Source organism: Akebia trifoliata, chromosome 12, assembly GCF_017979445.1.
Source record: "Akebia trifoliata isolate Shusen 1 chromosome 12, ASM1797944v1, whole genome shotgun sequence".
Classification (NCBI taxonomy): domain Eukaryota; kingdom Viridiplantae; phylum Streptophyta; class Magnoliopsida; order Ranunculales; family Lardizabalaceae; genus Akebia; species Akebia trifoliata.
The window spans coordinates 35,581,759-35,598,351 of NC_141386.1; the positions used below are offsets into that span (position 1 = coordinate 35,581,759).

Below are 16,593 nucleotides of genomic sequence, written 5' to 3' on the forward strand. Positions count from 1 at the left end.
GAACCTACACACAAAAGAACAGTGATGTGCATTCATTTGATAATAGCATTGTCTTAAAAATTTCTAATAGTTGGATTTAAACTATTTTTCAAGAGCTTAGATTTAGTGGATACGAGTTATCGAACGCTATCATAAGTTCATCAAGGGATGAACCACATATCCATACGATCAATGGGTCCCAAAAAAAAATGCCATGTGGCATAAAATGGGGTGCCAGCTGACTTTGGTAAGCAACGGGACACCATTCTAGATCCCCACTCTAAAATAAAATGAAGAAAAAGGAAAGGAATGCTAGAAGCATATTCCAAAATCACATGAAGTAGACTGAGTTCTTAGATTTAATCGATTTTTTGTTATAATTAGAGAAGAATCACTTTTTTTATCGGAACAAAAGCATAACAAGCAGATTCTAAAATTGGATTACAGACGAAAATAGGAATCTAGAATCTGAACCAAACGAATCAGTTTCCGTTTCATGGCCAGTGAGTGGTTAAAGGGTCATGGGCCAGTGGACCAAAAGAGTGCTCTAGCTGCGTAGCATGCAAATGAAACCTTCCAACCCAATTAGCCGTCTAATATATCGCAGATCTTTGTGGGTGAAGTAAAGCATGGAAAAGAAAACTTCAACTCCAATCCCAACTGAAAAAGAACACCAGCGTAGTTCACTTATATAACATCTCAGATGCTCGAAATCCAAAATATCTGAATCACTTACATGACAAACATAGAATGTATTTCTTCATCTACAAAAATCATGGAGAAAATCCAAGAATTATTCCCCAATATGTCCCTATTTTTTTATTTTCAATATCCGGTCTTTTCTTTTATAAGATTAAAAATACAACTCATTTCTTGTTCTTTTTTTCTTTTCTTCTTTTTTTTTCTTTTTTTAAAGTGCTGTCTACATAGTATGACAATCTGTTTTGAATGATCCAATATGGTCTCTACACGAATCAATCCTGAACTGCGAGCTGGTGTGAGAAATCAGACAATGGTTTGAGATTGCACTTGATCAGGGCATTAAATTAGCATGTCGATCTCATCTTTGGGGTTCCTGTCGGTAAAGCACACCCACTACAAACAACTCGATCACCAGTGTCCCTGGGCTTGCGTCAATGATCTCTAGACGGAGAGTGATAATTGGAGTGTAGTTCTGCAAAATTAAGGAAGAAAAATGAACAGGTTAATGATAAGTTTGGGGGCCAACTCAAAATATAAGGAGAGAGACAAGGCAATGAGTGTCTGCGATGTGGGACTAAACTCAACACGCCCCGCATGTGTGGGCCGGACGTGGAGATATGAACTAAGTGACGTGGAAGAGAGAAAGACCTGCTCTAATATCAGGACAAGTTTGAGTGTCCAACTTAAAATCAATTGGCAATGAGCTGAGAGGCCAAAGAGCTTATAAGGAGACAGACAAGGCAATGAGTGTCCGATGTGGGATTAAACTCAACAGTTAAAGACTGTTTTAGCGGGTGGTTGCGACTCTAAGAGGAAAGAACGATTATAGAAATCAGAATGAGAAATAAATAAAACTTTTGCCACTATAGCATAGGATAATGGGATATATCTTGAACCTTTGATCATGCGGGCAAATGATGATATACAAAAGTTTCATCATTACAGAATTTAGACTAATATCTGTTGAAGATTATCTCTGATGATTTGGTTGAACTAAAATATATATATATATATATATATAACATACTTTCCAGATAAATTTGTTAACCTTCTACGCATATAACATTATAAAACTTAAACAAATTCAGGATAAATATGGAAACAAATAACTTATATTTTCCCCAATTAACATACAGAAATTTCTCAGAACCAAGCAATTCCAATAATAAAATTTTAATAATATCCAAACGACTTATAAGTTATACATGCAGCACGATAACTTAAACAAATACAGTTAGAAATCATAATAGATGAAACAAACTAACTTCAAATCAAGCTGAACTACAAATCGACCAAATATAGAAAAATGAACCAAAAAAAAAATCTTCCAACTACTACACCCTGTAGAAGCCATGTGCCTAACTCATCCACACAGAACTGGTTTGTAAGGTAAGGATTGCCCCTTAGTTAATATATAGCCCAAGTTCTTGACACCTAGATGATGTGGGACTATCGCTCACATTCATCCTCATGTGTATCGTGTCTCTTACATACTTGTGATTACCCGCACTGATACCATGTAGAAGCCATAGGCCTAATTCATAGTCACAAAACCGACTTGTAAGGTGAGGATTGCCCCATGGTTAATATATAACCCAAGGTCATGATACCCAGAGTAAATCTTACTAGATTGGAGAAGAAATCGAGATAAAGAGGGAACGAACAGAGGAAATCTTACGAGATGAAGAGGAGCTTTAATATGTTTGACGAGAGCATCGATGCACTAGTTCTCCCTGATCTCGTGTTTGTGGTGTCTGAATACATACTCAGACTCTATCCTGTTACGTCCATTACAGTTATGATGATTTCTTCTTCTCTCTTTGACCATCAATCAAACCCAACCCAAGAAAAACCTCTCCCTCTCTCTCCATCTCTCTCACAAGAAAAACCGCTCGAACCACAAGAAATCCAGAAACCGGTTCCCTGATCCGGCCCCCAAAAATCTTTTTTTATTCATTTTAATCTTCTTAGCTTCACTTTGCAGCTTCTCTGTGGTTAATTCTGTCATTGAGACAGACCTCTTGTATTTTTTATTTTGTTTCAAATCTTCGTATTGATGTTAGATTGGCTTAGTGGAGTGACAAACTTGTACTCCCAAAAATCAGAATTGGAACTAAATCTGGTTTTAGCCCCTGTATTTTTTTTTCCTCTTTTTTTAATATACATTTTCCTTTGCTGGCTTAACAAAAAAAAAATAGAAATTAGGTTTTAGGTTTTTTGTTTTTCATTAAATAATCGTATTTCTTTGAAAGTTATTTTTTTTTTTTTACATTTAATCACCTATGAATATGAAAAAATCACTATTAAAATCTTTAAAATGAGGATTTTAAATTTTAAAACTTGAAGTTTTTTTTTAAATATAGATTTTGTTTGATAGATTCAGACTGAATTTATTTTAATAAATTCGATAGATACCTATTGAATATTACCAAACAAATTTAGTAGGTACCTACTAAACAAAATTTTATACCGAATATTTCAAAAATTCCATTTTATCTTTTATCTTAAGCTTTGATCTTGTTTTTGCGCTCATAGAATTTTACTTGTTTTTTATCGTACTTGTTTTTTTTTCTCCCATAACACCTCCTAGCCATTTTATCCTGAATATTAAAGTCCATTTTATCTTATAGGTGGATTTTGTGAGTAAATGGGTACAATGAGCCATTTTGATGTGTGCAAATAAAACTACGTACCCAAGAGTTATTATAACAACAACAACAAAAATTATTAGGATTTTTTTCAAGAAATTGAAAACTTGGTAAACTTGCAGAAAATATAAATATTTCACAAAAATTCCAATCCTTTTGTGTTTTTTCATAGATTCATGAAGGGTCGGATCATTTTTTTTTCCTTTTTATTTTTAAAATTTTATATATTAAAAATTAGTTAATAAATATAAATTGGTCCATCCATGTTGAACCTCGATCCAACCATTTGAAAAAAAAAATCTGTTTAATTTTCAATCTAATTTTTAAATATTGCGCAAAATTCTTAACACCAAAGAAAAATATTAAATTGACTTCCTACAACACTACACGGATGTGGTGGTGTGCACATAACTTGAGATAGGAGTGAAAAGCATCTATGCACACCCCCACTTCAGTTAGTGCAGTGCAGTGTTGAAGGTAGTATGGTGGGAAGTCAGTGAAGGATGGCTCTTCACCTTAGATAACAACTATAATAAAAATATACATATTTATTTAATTTAATATTGGACTTTTCTTGTCTCAATCCATAGTCGAGGTTCTCCACCTCCATTTTCTAGGGATTAACAACATTTCTTAGGGATGCATTTTTCAATTGAATCCCTAACATCCCAAAGGTCATGTTGATAGACATGTGCATTCATCTTTTTTTTCCTTTAATACTTGGGACTTTTATAACCTCATCCCATAGTTGAGGCTCACCGTCAACGTGACTGTTATGATTTGAGGAAGATTTTCTTTGAAATCAATTTCAATTTTACAGGGATTAACACACTTTTTCCAAGGACACATATTTCATGGGAATCCACAACATCAGAATGTCCATGTTGATGGAGAGGGACTCTACCCATAGGTCGAGACTATCATTTTTCTTTTTCGTTATATATATTTTTTTACAATGGTTTCGATAAGATGCCCTTACGGCACACTAAAGCACTAAATACACCTTGGGAATAAACATTTGGAGTATTTTTTTGGTACAAAATCAATTCTCAAATTGTATTTAATGCCCCTAAACACACATTATCAAAACCCTTTCTACAATTGCCTCTCATTAAACTTGGAGTATGGCTCTCCCACAGTCGTTCATGGGAGAGAAGCATACGAACGACCTTTATTGACGTCGAATTTTACCAACACACATCTTGAGGCTATGCCACATCACCCATTGCCATGTCAATCTCCTCTTCCCTGACACTCCAAATTAAGGGAAAAAACCAAATCGTTAGGGTTTCTCTGTCCCAAAATCATAGCAATAGTAGCCCTTATCTGAAACGTTGATCAAAATCCAATAAATGAAAAATCAAAATATGGTGGTATGACCGATGAAGCTTATGTTATCGCAAATCAAGATTCTCTTTTTCTCGCATAGTTTGAATACATGGTTTAGAACGAAAAACACTATTTGTAACTTGCAATCTTCTATTCACACCCTCTCTCTCTAGTTGCTTGTTGCGTAGAGCACTAGAGCTTGTAGTTCCATTAATTGCTTCATTTATCTCTCTGTGTATGGAAAGGGATTTATACCTTATTTTAAAATTAAATTGAAGCAAATTATTTCTATCATTCTTCAAAGATCAATCGTACAAGTAACTTTACCCAAGATTTTTCTATCTTTACTGGTTCATAGTTTCCTTAATTTTGGTTATATTTCTTTCATTAATTAGTTTCACTTGATGCAAAGAGAAAGGATTTTTTTTTTTTTGCTAGATTTTTAGAGAAACAGAGGATTTAGGATAAACAAAGAGAGAGAGAGAGAGAGGATTTGCTTAACCTGAGAGAACTTTTCGATTATTAGAGTTTCGTCATCTGAGCTTGATTAAATTTTAGAGAAGAAGGTCAGTGGTTTTGGGAGAGAGTAATCCTAATGATTTTGGGTCTTTTTTTCTTAATTTGGAGTACGTGGGAAAAAGAGATTGCATGAAAAATAGATGGCATGCCCATACTCTCAATATGTCTATTGAAGACATTCGATGGTAGAAAAGGTTGTTCGTATACTTCTCTCCCACAAACGATCGTGGGAGAGCTAGACTCTTAAACTTATTAGAGTTCACCAGTGATATAAGGTTAAAGGAGGAAAAATAATAAAGTTGGAGGAATATTATTAGAAAATTTTGAACTTAAGAGAAAAGAGGAAAAAATATTAAAATTAGATGGATATTATTAAAAAAAATTAAGGGAAAAAGAGATGAAAGACAATAAAATGAAGGGTGGAAAGAAAAAGCAATAAAGTTGGATGGATATTTATCCCATACAAAACTATATCATATATGACGTTTATCTCCCACATAACTATAGCAAGTAGGCCCTACAGTTTGTTTTATATAATAGATTGTAGGCTATCGAAGTCAATTAAAATTATTAGGGTCTTGTTAACGTGTTTCCTAAGAAGGGCATGCATTGAAGTGCAATAAATACACTTAGAAAATTTGAATTTGAGGGTCTTTGGGTACAAAATCATTTCCTAAAGTGCAATAAATAAACTTTTATAACTTACTTTCTAAGAGGTGACATGTCATCTTAATGGTAGATTTTTAACCACCCAATCCTCAAAAAGAAATCGCCTTAAGTTGACTTAGACCAAGTCTTCCACCTATTGAGTTTGGGCAGTTGGTCCCTGCAAAAAATAATTCTTTGACGCTCAAGTCAGAAGATTCAGTAAGGGACTCTTTTATGAGATTTTCAATTACCTCCCTTGTGTGACGGTGTGAGTTTATATACATATTATTGTCATGATCGTGATCCTCAACGTTTTCAATGCTTTCAATTTCTAACTTCCTTCATTATGTACTTCCACTTCACTTTTTATATGCCACTTTTGTTTTGTGGTAGTGGGTACTTGGAAAACGCTCAGGATCGTGTGGTTGTAGTTTTGTCCACGGACTTTGCCTCGAGGCCTCTTTGACTTTTCAATCTCCATTTTTGTCTTCTCGAGTTGTTCACCCACATGGATTGTTGTCATTGGCCGATATTTTATTGCACACACATCTAAGAGGAAAAACGTGGGACATGAGCTTTAAGGCCCAAGACATATATGATTTATTCCTTATTATAATGTTATTTATGGCGTATTCTTATTTTTCATGTACGGTGGTATTTCTTCTATGCTTACGTTACTCCAAAATAGAAAGATTAGAAATTGTATAGCGCCACATTGTGCTTTTTGTTAGTTCTTCTATCCCTCGGATTTGGGGTTGGTAAAATGAATCTTAGTCTTCTATTCAATTTTGTTTAAATCCGTATATTTTGTCATTGAAAGAGCGATCATATCCATTTTCATTATATCTCATTCCATGTTAATAATGAATCTCAATCTAGAAAGAAATCTATCATAATCTTAATGGAATGAGAGACATTCATAATGCTATAATGTACGCTAGATACATCTTATTTTAGTTGCATTCACCTTATCTCTAATCTTATTTGTAATTTAAAATAATAGTAAATATCATTATATACACATGTTTAAGCATAAAATGTTATTCATACAATTTAAATTACGTGAATCTTAATAAGATTTATATAGAAAATGATAAACAACAATCAATCTTACATAGAAAAAAAATATATAAAATTTTATAATTACATATACATCCCTAATGCTATATAGTTGCACTATTAGAAAGTAGTATTTACAAATTCTTCCCCTCAGTCCAGTCCAGAGAACTCTACCGAAACCCTAACTCGTCCACCTTTTTAGATTCCACTTGGAATCTTTAATCAGGAATCTTTTGATTTGTGGTCTTTTTTTCTTCTCTTTGCTTTTATTCCTCGCCGTTGGATTTCGAAAACAGGAGGTTCGCTTACCATTGGAATGGAGAGAAGTGGAGCCAAAACCCTTCGCCTTTGCATGCAATCGAACATTTGTCTACCAACTTCTGCGTCTTTTAGTGAGGACCATAAATTCTTTAAATGACTAAAATACCCTTTCACATGTTTTTTTTTTTTTTAATATAACAAATCAAGTTAATTCATTTTACGTTTTCTTCTCTCTTTTGTTTTTTTTCTCTTTTTCAGTTAGGCGGATGCATCGATTCAATGTAATCTGCATTACAGAATCGCATAAGTGGGTCCACCAATTCTATGAGCTGGGCCTGCTATGTTTGTAAGATAGTCCTTTAAAGCAACACCTGTACTAACGATGTGTACTGTAGTCATCACCAATCAGATTATTTATGGTGTGCAATATCTCAACCGTTAAAAAAAAGTCCTTTTATTTTTTAATATTAAGTGAAAATGAAAGGGCATATTCGACATTATATAAAATTAATAAGTCCATTTCGGTCAAATAAAATATGTTGCAGAAATGTGGCAAACCTCATTGTAAGAGAAACTGTGCAGCAAACACGTGCTTAGATTCGTTCACCTTTCTCTCTGATACCTCTCCCTATATAAAGTCCAGCCTCACAAGATCAGATCTCCGTATAAAACTTAGAGTAGAGATACAAACGCAGAGATTGAAGAAGTATTACGGAATCTTGTCTTAATTTAGAGAGATTTTTTTAATTTTTAAATCTCTCTTTCAGATCTCATTGATTTCTACTTCTCTCTTGCTGCACATTGTAATCTCGAAGATTTGTGTTGAAGTTTCAGCTCGGATTGATTTGATTCTCGAGTTTCGTACAGGAGTCCTGTTTTTAAGATCCTGTTACGTTCGAGGACATCTCCATTGTCCGATCTGTTCGCCATTAAAAAGATCTGAAAATCCAGGTCTACCTTCTTCTCTCTTTCTTTTAGATCTCTGTGACTGTAAGTGACAGTCATCGAGGACTTCGTTTTTTAATTTTTGAAATTTCAAGGGTTTAATAATAAATAGTAGTGAAAATTTCGTGAGACAGGGCTCATAGAACTTCAGTGAGTCTCTTCTAATACGTCACGTGGCGTACATGCAAGAGCTCCTCTGAATGGGCCAAACCTTGAATCTTTAATTTTCAAAGAATATTATAAAAAAAATATTATTCCATTAAAATGTCCGATCCGATAAGAATTAGAGAGTTTGACTGTTTGAGCTTTGAGGGAGCTTCAAAGTCTTCAATAACTCCAATGATGTGGGATTAATGAAGAGCTTTGAATATCGTGAAATCCTAAGGTCGTGATGTGGAAAGAGAAGAGATTAATATTTGTTTTCTTTTTTTAAATTCTTGATTTTTAATTATTTAATATTCGTTATTTTTTGTTTTTAATGTGTTTGGGGCTTTTTGTCTGGTAGTGCGGACGGAGATCCACAGGTGGTGGGAAGTTCTTGTTTGAAACGAAAATCAGATTATAGAGATAGTACACGACAAAACACTCGTTCCTCTCTTTCTTCCTGGCGTTTCTTCCAAATTTAGAACTCTTTAGTTAATTACTCAAGTACCCTTTCTTCCAATTCAAAATTACAAAACACCAACAGTCTTTAATCTTTCTATTTCTCTTCAATTGCTCATCTGAAGAAACAGTGACATTTTCGTAGTTTCAGAATATATGAGGGGTATTTCGCTCCCCAAACTTCTTTTAAAGAACTACTATTTTACGTAGCTTTGGTTTCTAGGACTTTCTGAATGCGAACAAAGAGAGAGATCTTCGATCTTCACTAACGAGAGTAGTGTTTTTATTCTCAGAACTATGGAGTGAGAAAGGAAAGAAAGAAACCCAGAGCGAGATCGTGTGAGACAATCCATGGCGTGCACTTCAGTGAGCATTTCCAGCTCCCCAATCTCTACTGTAACAAAAGACATTCTAGGAGAACATAACGGTCTTCGTCGATCACATTCAAATAAGAACCTATACGACCAAACCGATCTTCGAAGAACGAAATCTGATCCACATATCCGATGCTCGCTAAACCCGATCCATGCAGCATCAGCAGAGCCAAAACTGAAGAATAGTAATTCAGTAAGGAATTTTCCACTCCAATTCTCGGGTTCGGGTTCTGGTTCGGGTTCGATTCTCTCGAAATCAGTGGGATCGGTTCTTTTCAATCCAGAGATGGATAAAGAAATGACATTGTTGGAGAATTCGGAGGAGAGAGAGGAGATGGAGCAAGAGAAGAGAGCGAATTGGGTGGAAAGGCTTTTGGAGCTTCGAAGTCACTGGAGAAATCGGCAACAGAAAGAGTACACAGAAGGAGATGAAGATGAAGATGAAGATGGAGATGAAGATGGTTGTGAGGTGGATTATAATTCTGAAGTTGGAGTGATGTTTGATCGAGAATCGTTTTCTAAGTTGTTGGTGCGAGTCCCATGGTCTGATACTAAGCTATTCTCTCAGCTAGCTTTTCTCTGTAACATGGCCTACGCGATCCCACAGATCAAGGTATTTCTTCCTACCTTCTTTTTTTTTTTTAATCCTATTTAAAAATAAAAAATAAAAAATTGCCAAGTGAGTTGGGTCGATGACTCGGCCGAGGTTTCCAACTGACTCATCAAGTTGATGTTAGAACTTAGATGAGTCTTTTTACCGAATTGTATACTTCTTTTGAAGGCAAGACAACTCATCAAGCTTAGTAAAACTGTGATAAAGAAAAAAATTTGAGCACTCTTGATATGGCAGTGCACAAAATTATAGATCTTTTTTTTGGGATACACAGAAAAAGATCGCTGGGTTTGTACTGGTCAGTTTATCAATAGAAAAAAAAAATCGCTCATAGAAAAATCAATCTGAGATTTCAGAGAATTATAACCAATCACATGAATCCAAATGTACAGAACATTTATGATTCTGAACACACCTCCACGTGCAATAACGTTGAGTGTAGCATTGTAGGAAGTCACTTAAACATTTTTCTTACATGAATACCCATTAATAAGTAATTTTTTATTGAAAAATTGTAAAGTAATTTCTGGCGACATTAGCTTAACATTGCATTGGTGTGGGGGTGTGTATCGAACCATAAATGTTTTTCCTTGAGATATGAGTGAAGAGAATTAATGATTTCGTGCGCAACACCACGTTAGGTCAAACATTAAACGCAATGTCCTAAAAAGTCTATAGAAGGTCTCTTTTTTATTTTGTATTTTAGAAATACCAACCCTACTAAATTGGTTGATATTAGATTTACCTCTTGCAAAATGCAAAATTAGGTTTTCCCCTTTCAATGTAAGTCAACGTTACGTTTTCTTGATAATTTAAGACTAGTCGGACTCACAAGAAAAAGCAACATTTACTTATGGTCAAGGGGGTAAATTAAATCTTGCATTTTGCAAGGGGTTAACCTAATATCACTAATTTAACAAAAGATATTTTTGAATTACCCTTTTTTATTTCATAAGATAAGGGTATGAGTGCTAATAATATGAAATACTTTTGATGGACGGACTTGACTCACGTTGACATGGAAGCATATACTTTATTAAAAGATAAAAAAGAGAAAAAAAGAATTTCTCTCTCTTGTCCATAGTGGGAAAAAAAAACTTTCTGATCTGATCACCTTGTGACATTCAAAATCATAATTGGATGAAATGGGATTGTAGAAGATAAAATTATATGAACTTCAAAAAAAAAAAATAATAATAATAATAAAAACAGTTATTTTTCATTGTTGAATTTTATTTTAAAATGTAGGTGCTCGGTAACCGTCCGTTTTATACATCATAGATCAAGTTCGAAAAATAATTAATTTTTTTTAATATAAGTATTTTCATGAAATCTAGATATTTGTGTTGTTGGATTGTCAATGTGATCATCAATGTGGGTCTAAATTTTTTTTTCAAGATTTGAAATCTAAAAAAATAAATATATGAGTAGAGAACGGGAAAGAAAGAGAAATTTGATCTTTTATTTATTTTTAATAAGTTATGTGCTTTCACGTCAATGTGTGTCAAGTCTGTACATCAAAAATCTATCGTATTATCAAAATAATCTAAGAGATATGAGTAAAAAATAATAATAATAATAACAAAATCTTATTTTGCATGTTAGGCTGAAGACTTGAGGAAATATTACAACTTACGTTTCGTGACATCCTCCCTTGTGAAGAAAGCTGAGGCCTCAATCAAAGCAAATCTCGATTACGACTCGACAACCGTACCCGTATCCGCTTCAAATGAGCCCAATTCAGAGAAAACCTTGGATCACAAAAACAAGCGTCCCATCCGTCAATCTGTAGCTTATGAGATTGCAGCATCAGCCGCATCATTCATCCACTCTCGTGCAAAGGGTCTCCTCTCCCTTGGCTCCATGTCACACCATGAGGACCCCAATATGGACCCACGTGGCTGTGGGGACAACGGCCCTGAAGAGGATGGAGGAGGGTCCTCCCCTTCTCGAGTGTACAAATCTGAGGTGGCAGCTTACGTGGCAGCTTCAACAATGACAGCAGTTGTGGCTGCTGAGGAGACAGCCAAACAAGAGGCAGCCAGGGACCTACAATCTCTTCACTCCTCGCCATGCGAATGGTTTGTCTGTGACGACCCAAGCACATATACTCGCTGCTTCGTCGTTCAGGTATACATATTTCAATGCGCACGTTTTATTTTGAGAACTGTTATTGCCACACCAACTTTTACTAATGTAAATAACCAAAGAATTGCAGACAGTTGGTGAGGCAATAGTAACTCTCTTTATTTTTCCCAATTTATTATTGGAATCCCAAAGTTGTGAACTTAGAAAATCATCATCAACATGAGATTCTTATCCGAAAATTTTGGGACCCATCGAACAATTTATTGTTGTTCCACTAGATTCTACTTAGGGCCATGTCTTGTGTTGGTTAAAATTTCATTAAAAATCTTAGTTTACTTGATTAGGTTGATGATCCTCTTAATTTGATAACTAGCTTTATTTCCATATTATTTGTTATAATACTACTACAACCTTCCATACATCAAAACTTTCTCTTAGTTATGAGATACACTGATTATGATTAATTGTATCTCATGTATCATGTAATATAGCTTCATATACTCTTTAACACTATAGTGATTTTTTTAATACTGGGTACAGATGTCGATTATGGTTAGGGTCAGCCAACTAGAGCGAATTTAGTTTGTGAAATCTATTTAGATGGGGTTTCACTAGTTTACTAACCAAATTCCCCATTTGAATTGCAGGGTTCGGACTCGTTGGCATCGTGGCAGGCAAACCTCTTCTTTGAACCCTCCAAATTTGAGGTAAGCATGATTCTGTTATGGTGGTTGGTTAAAATATAGAATCAGGATCAGGAAAGGTTTCTTGTTCCTATAGAATAGGAACGGTGTCTATGTGCCTTGTTTTAAATATTAAAACACATGGGGCTCCTAACCAAGCCGTTTTCTACATGGCACATAATCTGATATATTTAATCTCCAACCAAAATGTGCCACGTAGACACCGTATGTTGGCATTGTATATTCTAAAGTCATTAAAAACATAGGTTGTGTCGACAAAGTTGAGGATAAAAAAGAAAGTTTTTTATGCATTAAAAAGTTGCCTTTGGTGCTCATATGTAACCACTAACGTTGGTAGAATGTCAAGAACCTAGTGCTTTATTGCTTATTGCCCATGCAGCACTTGAGCTGAACTCACCTATGTATTTCAAGTAAGCCTCTCCCAATGACTCTTAGGGATTAACTCAACTCTTTTAAGGCACTTACCCACTCAAGAGATAGACACACTTTGACTTGAGAATATGCTTTAACCCTTGAAGCTTGAAGAGTGGGACCACAACAAAAGCTCACACATGCCTTGTGTGTCATTTTCGCCATGCTAGCTTCGTGTGAGATGCCAGAATACACTGGGCTGTTTTTCTTTCTTGTTTCTTATTCAAAATACCTGAATCTTCTTCTTTCACACTGCAGCATATAAGCTAGTAATTCTCTCTAGGAGTTTTTCATCATCAAGTCGTACTTGTGAATTGAGGAAACTTGCTTATGTTGCAGGGGACAGAAGTACTTGTTCACAGAGGTATCTATGAAGCTGCGAAGGGAATATATGAGCAATTCATGCCAGAGATTCTAGACCATTTGAAAAGATATGGAGACCGGGCAAAGCTTCGTTTCGTCGGTCACTCTCTTGGGGGTAGTCTTTCCCTTCTAGTCAACCTTATGCTCTTGACTAGGGGGATAGTGAAGCCCTCCACTCTACTACCAGTCGTCACATTTGGATCCCCATTCATATTCTGTGGGGGGCGACATATCCTCGATGAATTAGGATTGGATGAGAATCACATCCATTCTGTGATGATGCATAGGGATATTGTCCCAAGAGCCTTCTCCTGTAATTACCCCAACCATGTGGCACAAGTCCTCAAGCGCCTCTCTGGTTCTTTCAAGTCTCATCCTTGCCTTAATACCAATGTAAGTTTCCTCTTCAACCAATTCCTCTTATCTAAAGCACTTGTTACTTGGAAGGAGCATTGGTTAGCCTGCACAAGTTCAAAATTATGATGTTTTGTGCCTTATAATTCAAGTCAGAAGACACATTGAACCAAATTAAACTTAGAATGTCCATACCCACATTTATGTCCTGCCCAGTGTACCTCAAGAAAATAAAAATCCAGCTTGAGATGACAAGATTCATCTAATGATTCTAACCTATGCCTTCTATTACACTTGGACAGAGTCTGATGGAGTGATGGCATAGAGCCCTTTATTATTTGAGTCCCAATCCAGAATGGTGTCCCATTCCTATAACGACCTATGGTGTCTACGTGGCATGATTTTATTTGAGATTAAACATATCGAACTGCATGCAATTAGAAAAATGGCTTGGTTAGGAGCCCAATGCATTTTGAACTTCAACCAAACACATGCCACATAGACACCTTTCCTATCCTATAGGATCCGGAAACCGTATCTGATCCTGATTCTTACCATTTTTAGAAATTGATCGTCATCTTTAACTTATGGGTGTTTATGCAGAAAACGCTGTATACTCCATTGGGTCGGTTATTCATTTTACAACCAGATGACCAGTCATCTCCTCCTCATCCTTTACTTCCTCAGGGGAATGCCCTTTATGTCTTGGATAACACCAACTCCAGTTGCCATGCAGAAATAACTAGGGCTCTTGGGGCTTTCTTAAATTCTCCTCACCCCCTAGAGACACTAAGCGATCCCACTGCCTATGGTTCTGAAGGAACAATTCTTAGGGACCATGATTCAAGTAACTATTTGAAGGCTGTAAATGGGATCCTGCGACAGCACACAAAGTTGGTGGTACGGAGGACAAGGAAAGAGAGGTTGCATCATCTGTGGCCAGTTTTGACTACTTCACAGTCCCCCCACTCATGGAGGCATCAGCAGAATTTGGAGAACAATGGGTTGGTTACTAAGGAAGTAGTTACTGGTGTTTGAAGAGGCCATTCTGTAAATTCTCTTCTCCATAAATTCCTTTGAGGTGTTTGGTTCTCTTCTATGTAATGTGCATTTACCTTAACTTATTTCTTATTTATCATCTTGTATTAATGATCTTTCATGGTACAGTGGCTACTTTGTTTATAAAATATTAATATTCCGAAAAGATAAATTTGTTTGGTAATGAAGTATTAGTTATGTCATTCTGATAAGGTGGATATGTACGAGTGACAAGGTAGAACCGTGGTGTGACGAAGGAGAAGATCATCGTCTTCCTCCTTAAATATATTATATGCTATAAGGCAAACTATGATAAATAATTCTGAAATTGATGATAATTGTGAATAAATTAATAGACATGTTAATAATTATTATTTGCAATGGTTTAAATAGATTCTAAGACTTGAATTGACTCTACTTTATATTCCAAGCATGTTTTTAAAACTCATTTTGACGTCTCGTCTCTTCCATGAGCAAGACCGAGTTGTCTCAGAAGAGTTTTTTGATATGTTTTGAGTCCTCTCGTTCAACATTGAGAAAAATGAACTTAGTTTTAAATTTCGTCCGATTTTGACTTGTCTATCCTTCTTGTTGGTGGACAATACTAGACATATCGGATGAGATTTAAAACCATGATTTCAAGGTATTGTCCTAAAATTATAACTTTTCAAAAATAGAAATTTCTCCAAAATAGTGAAAATTTTAATTCAATTAATATTAACCTTGAAATATCTGATAAAAAACTCCTAAAAGCTAAAATAAATAGAACTTAAAATACCTAAAAATTACTTTAAAAAACATTTTAAAAAAAACTTAATAAAAATAATATATTTTTTACTCGAATCCTTCAAATCATTTTTTCTTGATATGATCATTGTATTCAATCTTGTCGATGTTTATAATAGTCATTATAATTCACAATAGGTATTATAATAGTCATTATGATTCACAATCGTGAAGTTATGAATTTTTAAGGTAAAATGCAAGTTTATTCATTCACCCTGACCCTGTCTTACTTTAGGTTTTCTTTTTTAGATCTTGTCCTAAATCAATGAGATAGATCATTATATTACTAGTGTATCTTATCATATCTTAAAGAGATTAGATTTAATTTTTACATTTGGGATTAAGATTAGATGTTTCCTTATCACTTATTTATGAGCTTATATAAGCTCAATGAATTAAATAATTAATGTTATATGTGGGTCCTTTTTCCTTATTTGATCATTGTTGTATGGTCTTCTTCTTTGACTGGGGTGGTGGCCCTGTGAAATAAATCTGATGATCAAGTCAGTTGATAATTCAACAGAATTTCGGTTTAGAATCATGAAAATTATGCACCTTTTCCTCGAATCATGTTCTTTCATTGTCTTTGATGTTATCGATTTCGTGAATCAAATCATGACCTTAATTTGAGATCGTGTGTGACACATGTATCATCATGGCAGTTCCACAAAATATCATACTTGAATGGTTAATGAACATGTGCCAACTTCTTTTTTAACTTAACACACTCGTTCTATCGTGGGTGACGTTATCTATCGTATCATTAATGTGCTCCCGTCTTCTCAAGGAACTTATCAAAGTCTCAAATTTTAAGAGCCTGAACCATCTACTTCAACTCTCGAAGAGTTATCCCTTGGAAAGTGTCAACTTGCTTAGCTTCGTGATATGTGTTTGAAACGTATCTGTCTAACGTGGAGTCGGATCCTATAGATTTAATTTGACCCCGCATGAGCTATCATCTTAATAATCAATAAATTCTATTATTCAATATGGTATAGGCAATTGAACTTTTGATCAAGCACTACATCCTGGTTAAATTGTCTTCAAGTGGGGACCAAACTGTTGTGTAAATGCCTTGTATTTTGTTGTGCTATGCTGAGTTGCATGGGTGCAGGGACTACACCCTTAGCCCAAATTTTTAAGTAAATGAAAAGGGCAATGTGTAATAT

General features: G+C 35.0%; 1 protein-coding gene across 2 annotated transcripts; it reads left to right on the plus strand.

The window, feature by feature from the left end:
* The first annotated feature begins 7,791 nt into the window (after positions 1 to 7,791).
* LOC147389920 (alpha/beta-Hydrolases superfamily protein) lies at positions 7,792 to 14,850 on the plus strand. Of its 2 annotated transcripts, XM_086418550.1 has the most exons (7): positions 7,792 to 8,096; positions 8,596 to 8,856; positions 8,987 to 9,680; positions 11,286 to 11,810; positions 12,416 to 12,475; positions 13,223 to 13,639; positions 14,204 to 14,850. In XM_086418550.1, exons 3-7 carry the CDS (start codon positions 9,045 to 9,047, stop codon positions 14,636 to 14,638), a joined length of 2,073 nt encoding a protein of 690 aa, XP_086274676.1. In that variant the 5' UTR covers positions 7,792 to 8,096; positions 8,596 to 8,856; positions 8,987 to 9,044; the 3' UTR covers positions 14,639 to 14,850. The 2 variants fall into 2 exon arrangements, with proteins under 2 accessions (XP_086274676.1, XP_086274675.1); XM_086418549.1 differs by lacking the exon at positions 8,596 to 8,856 and having other exon boundaries at positions 7,793 to 8,096.
* Positions 14,851 to 16,593: the final 1,743 nt, after the last annotated feature.

Excerpts from the sequence above, each read along its gene's own strand:
- LOC147389920 (XM_086418550.1), top strand. The coding sequence starts at position 9,045 with ATGGCGTGCACTTCAGTGAGCATTTCCAGCTCCCCAATCTCTACTGTA. Across the intron at positions 11,811-12,415 it reads CTCGCTGCTTCGTCGTTCAG|GGTTCGGACTCGTTGGCATC; the intron begins GTATACATATTT and ends TTTGAATTGCAG. Across the intron at positions 12,476-13,222 it reads TTGAACCCTCCAAATTTGAG|GGGACAGAAGTACTTGTTCA; the intron begins GTAAGCATGATT and ends CTTATGTTGCAG.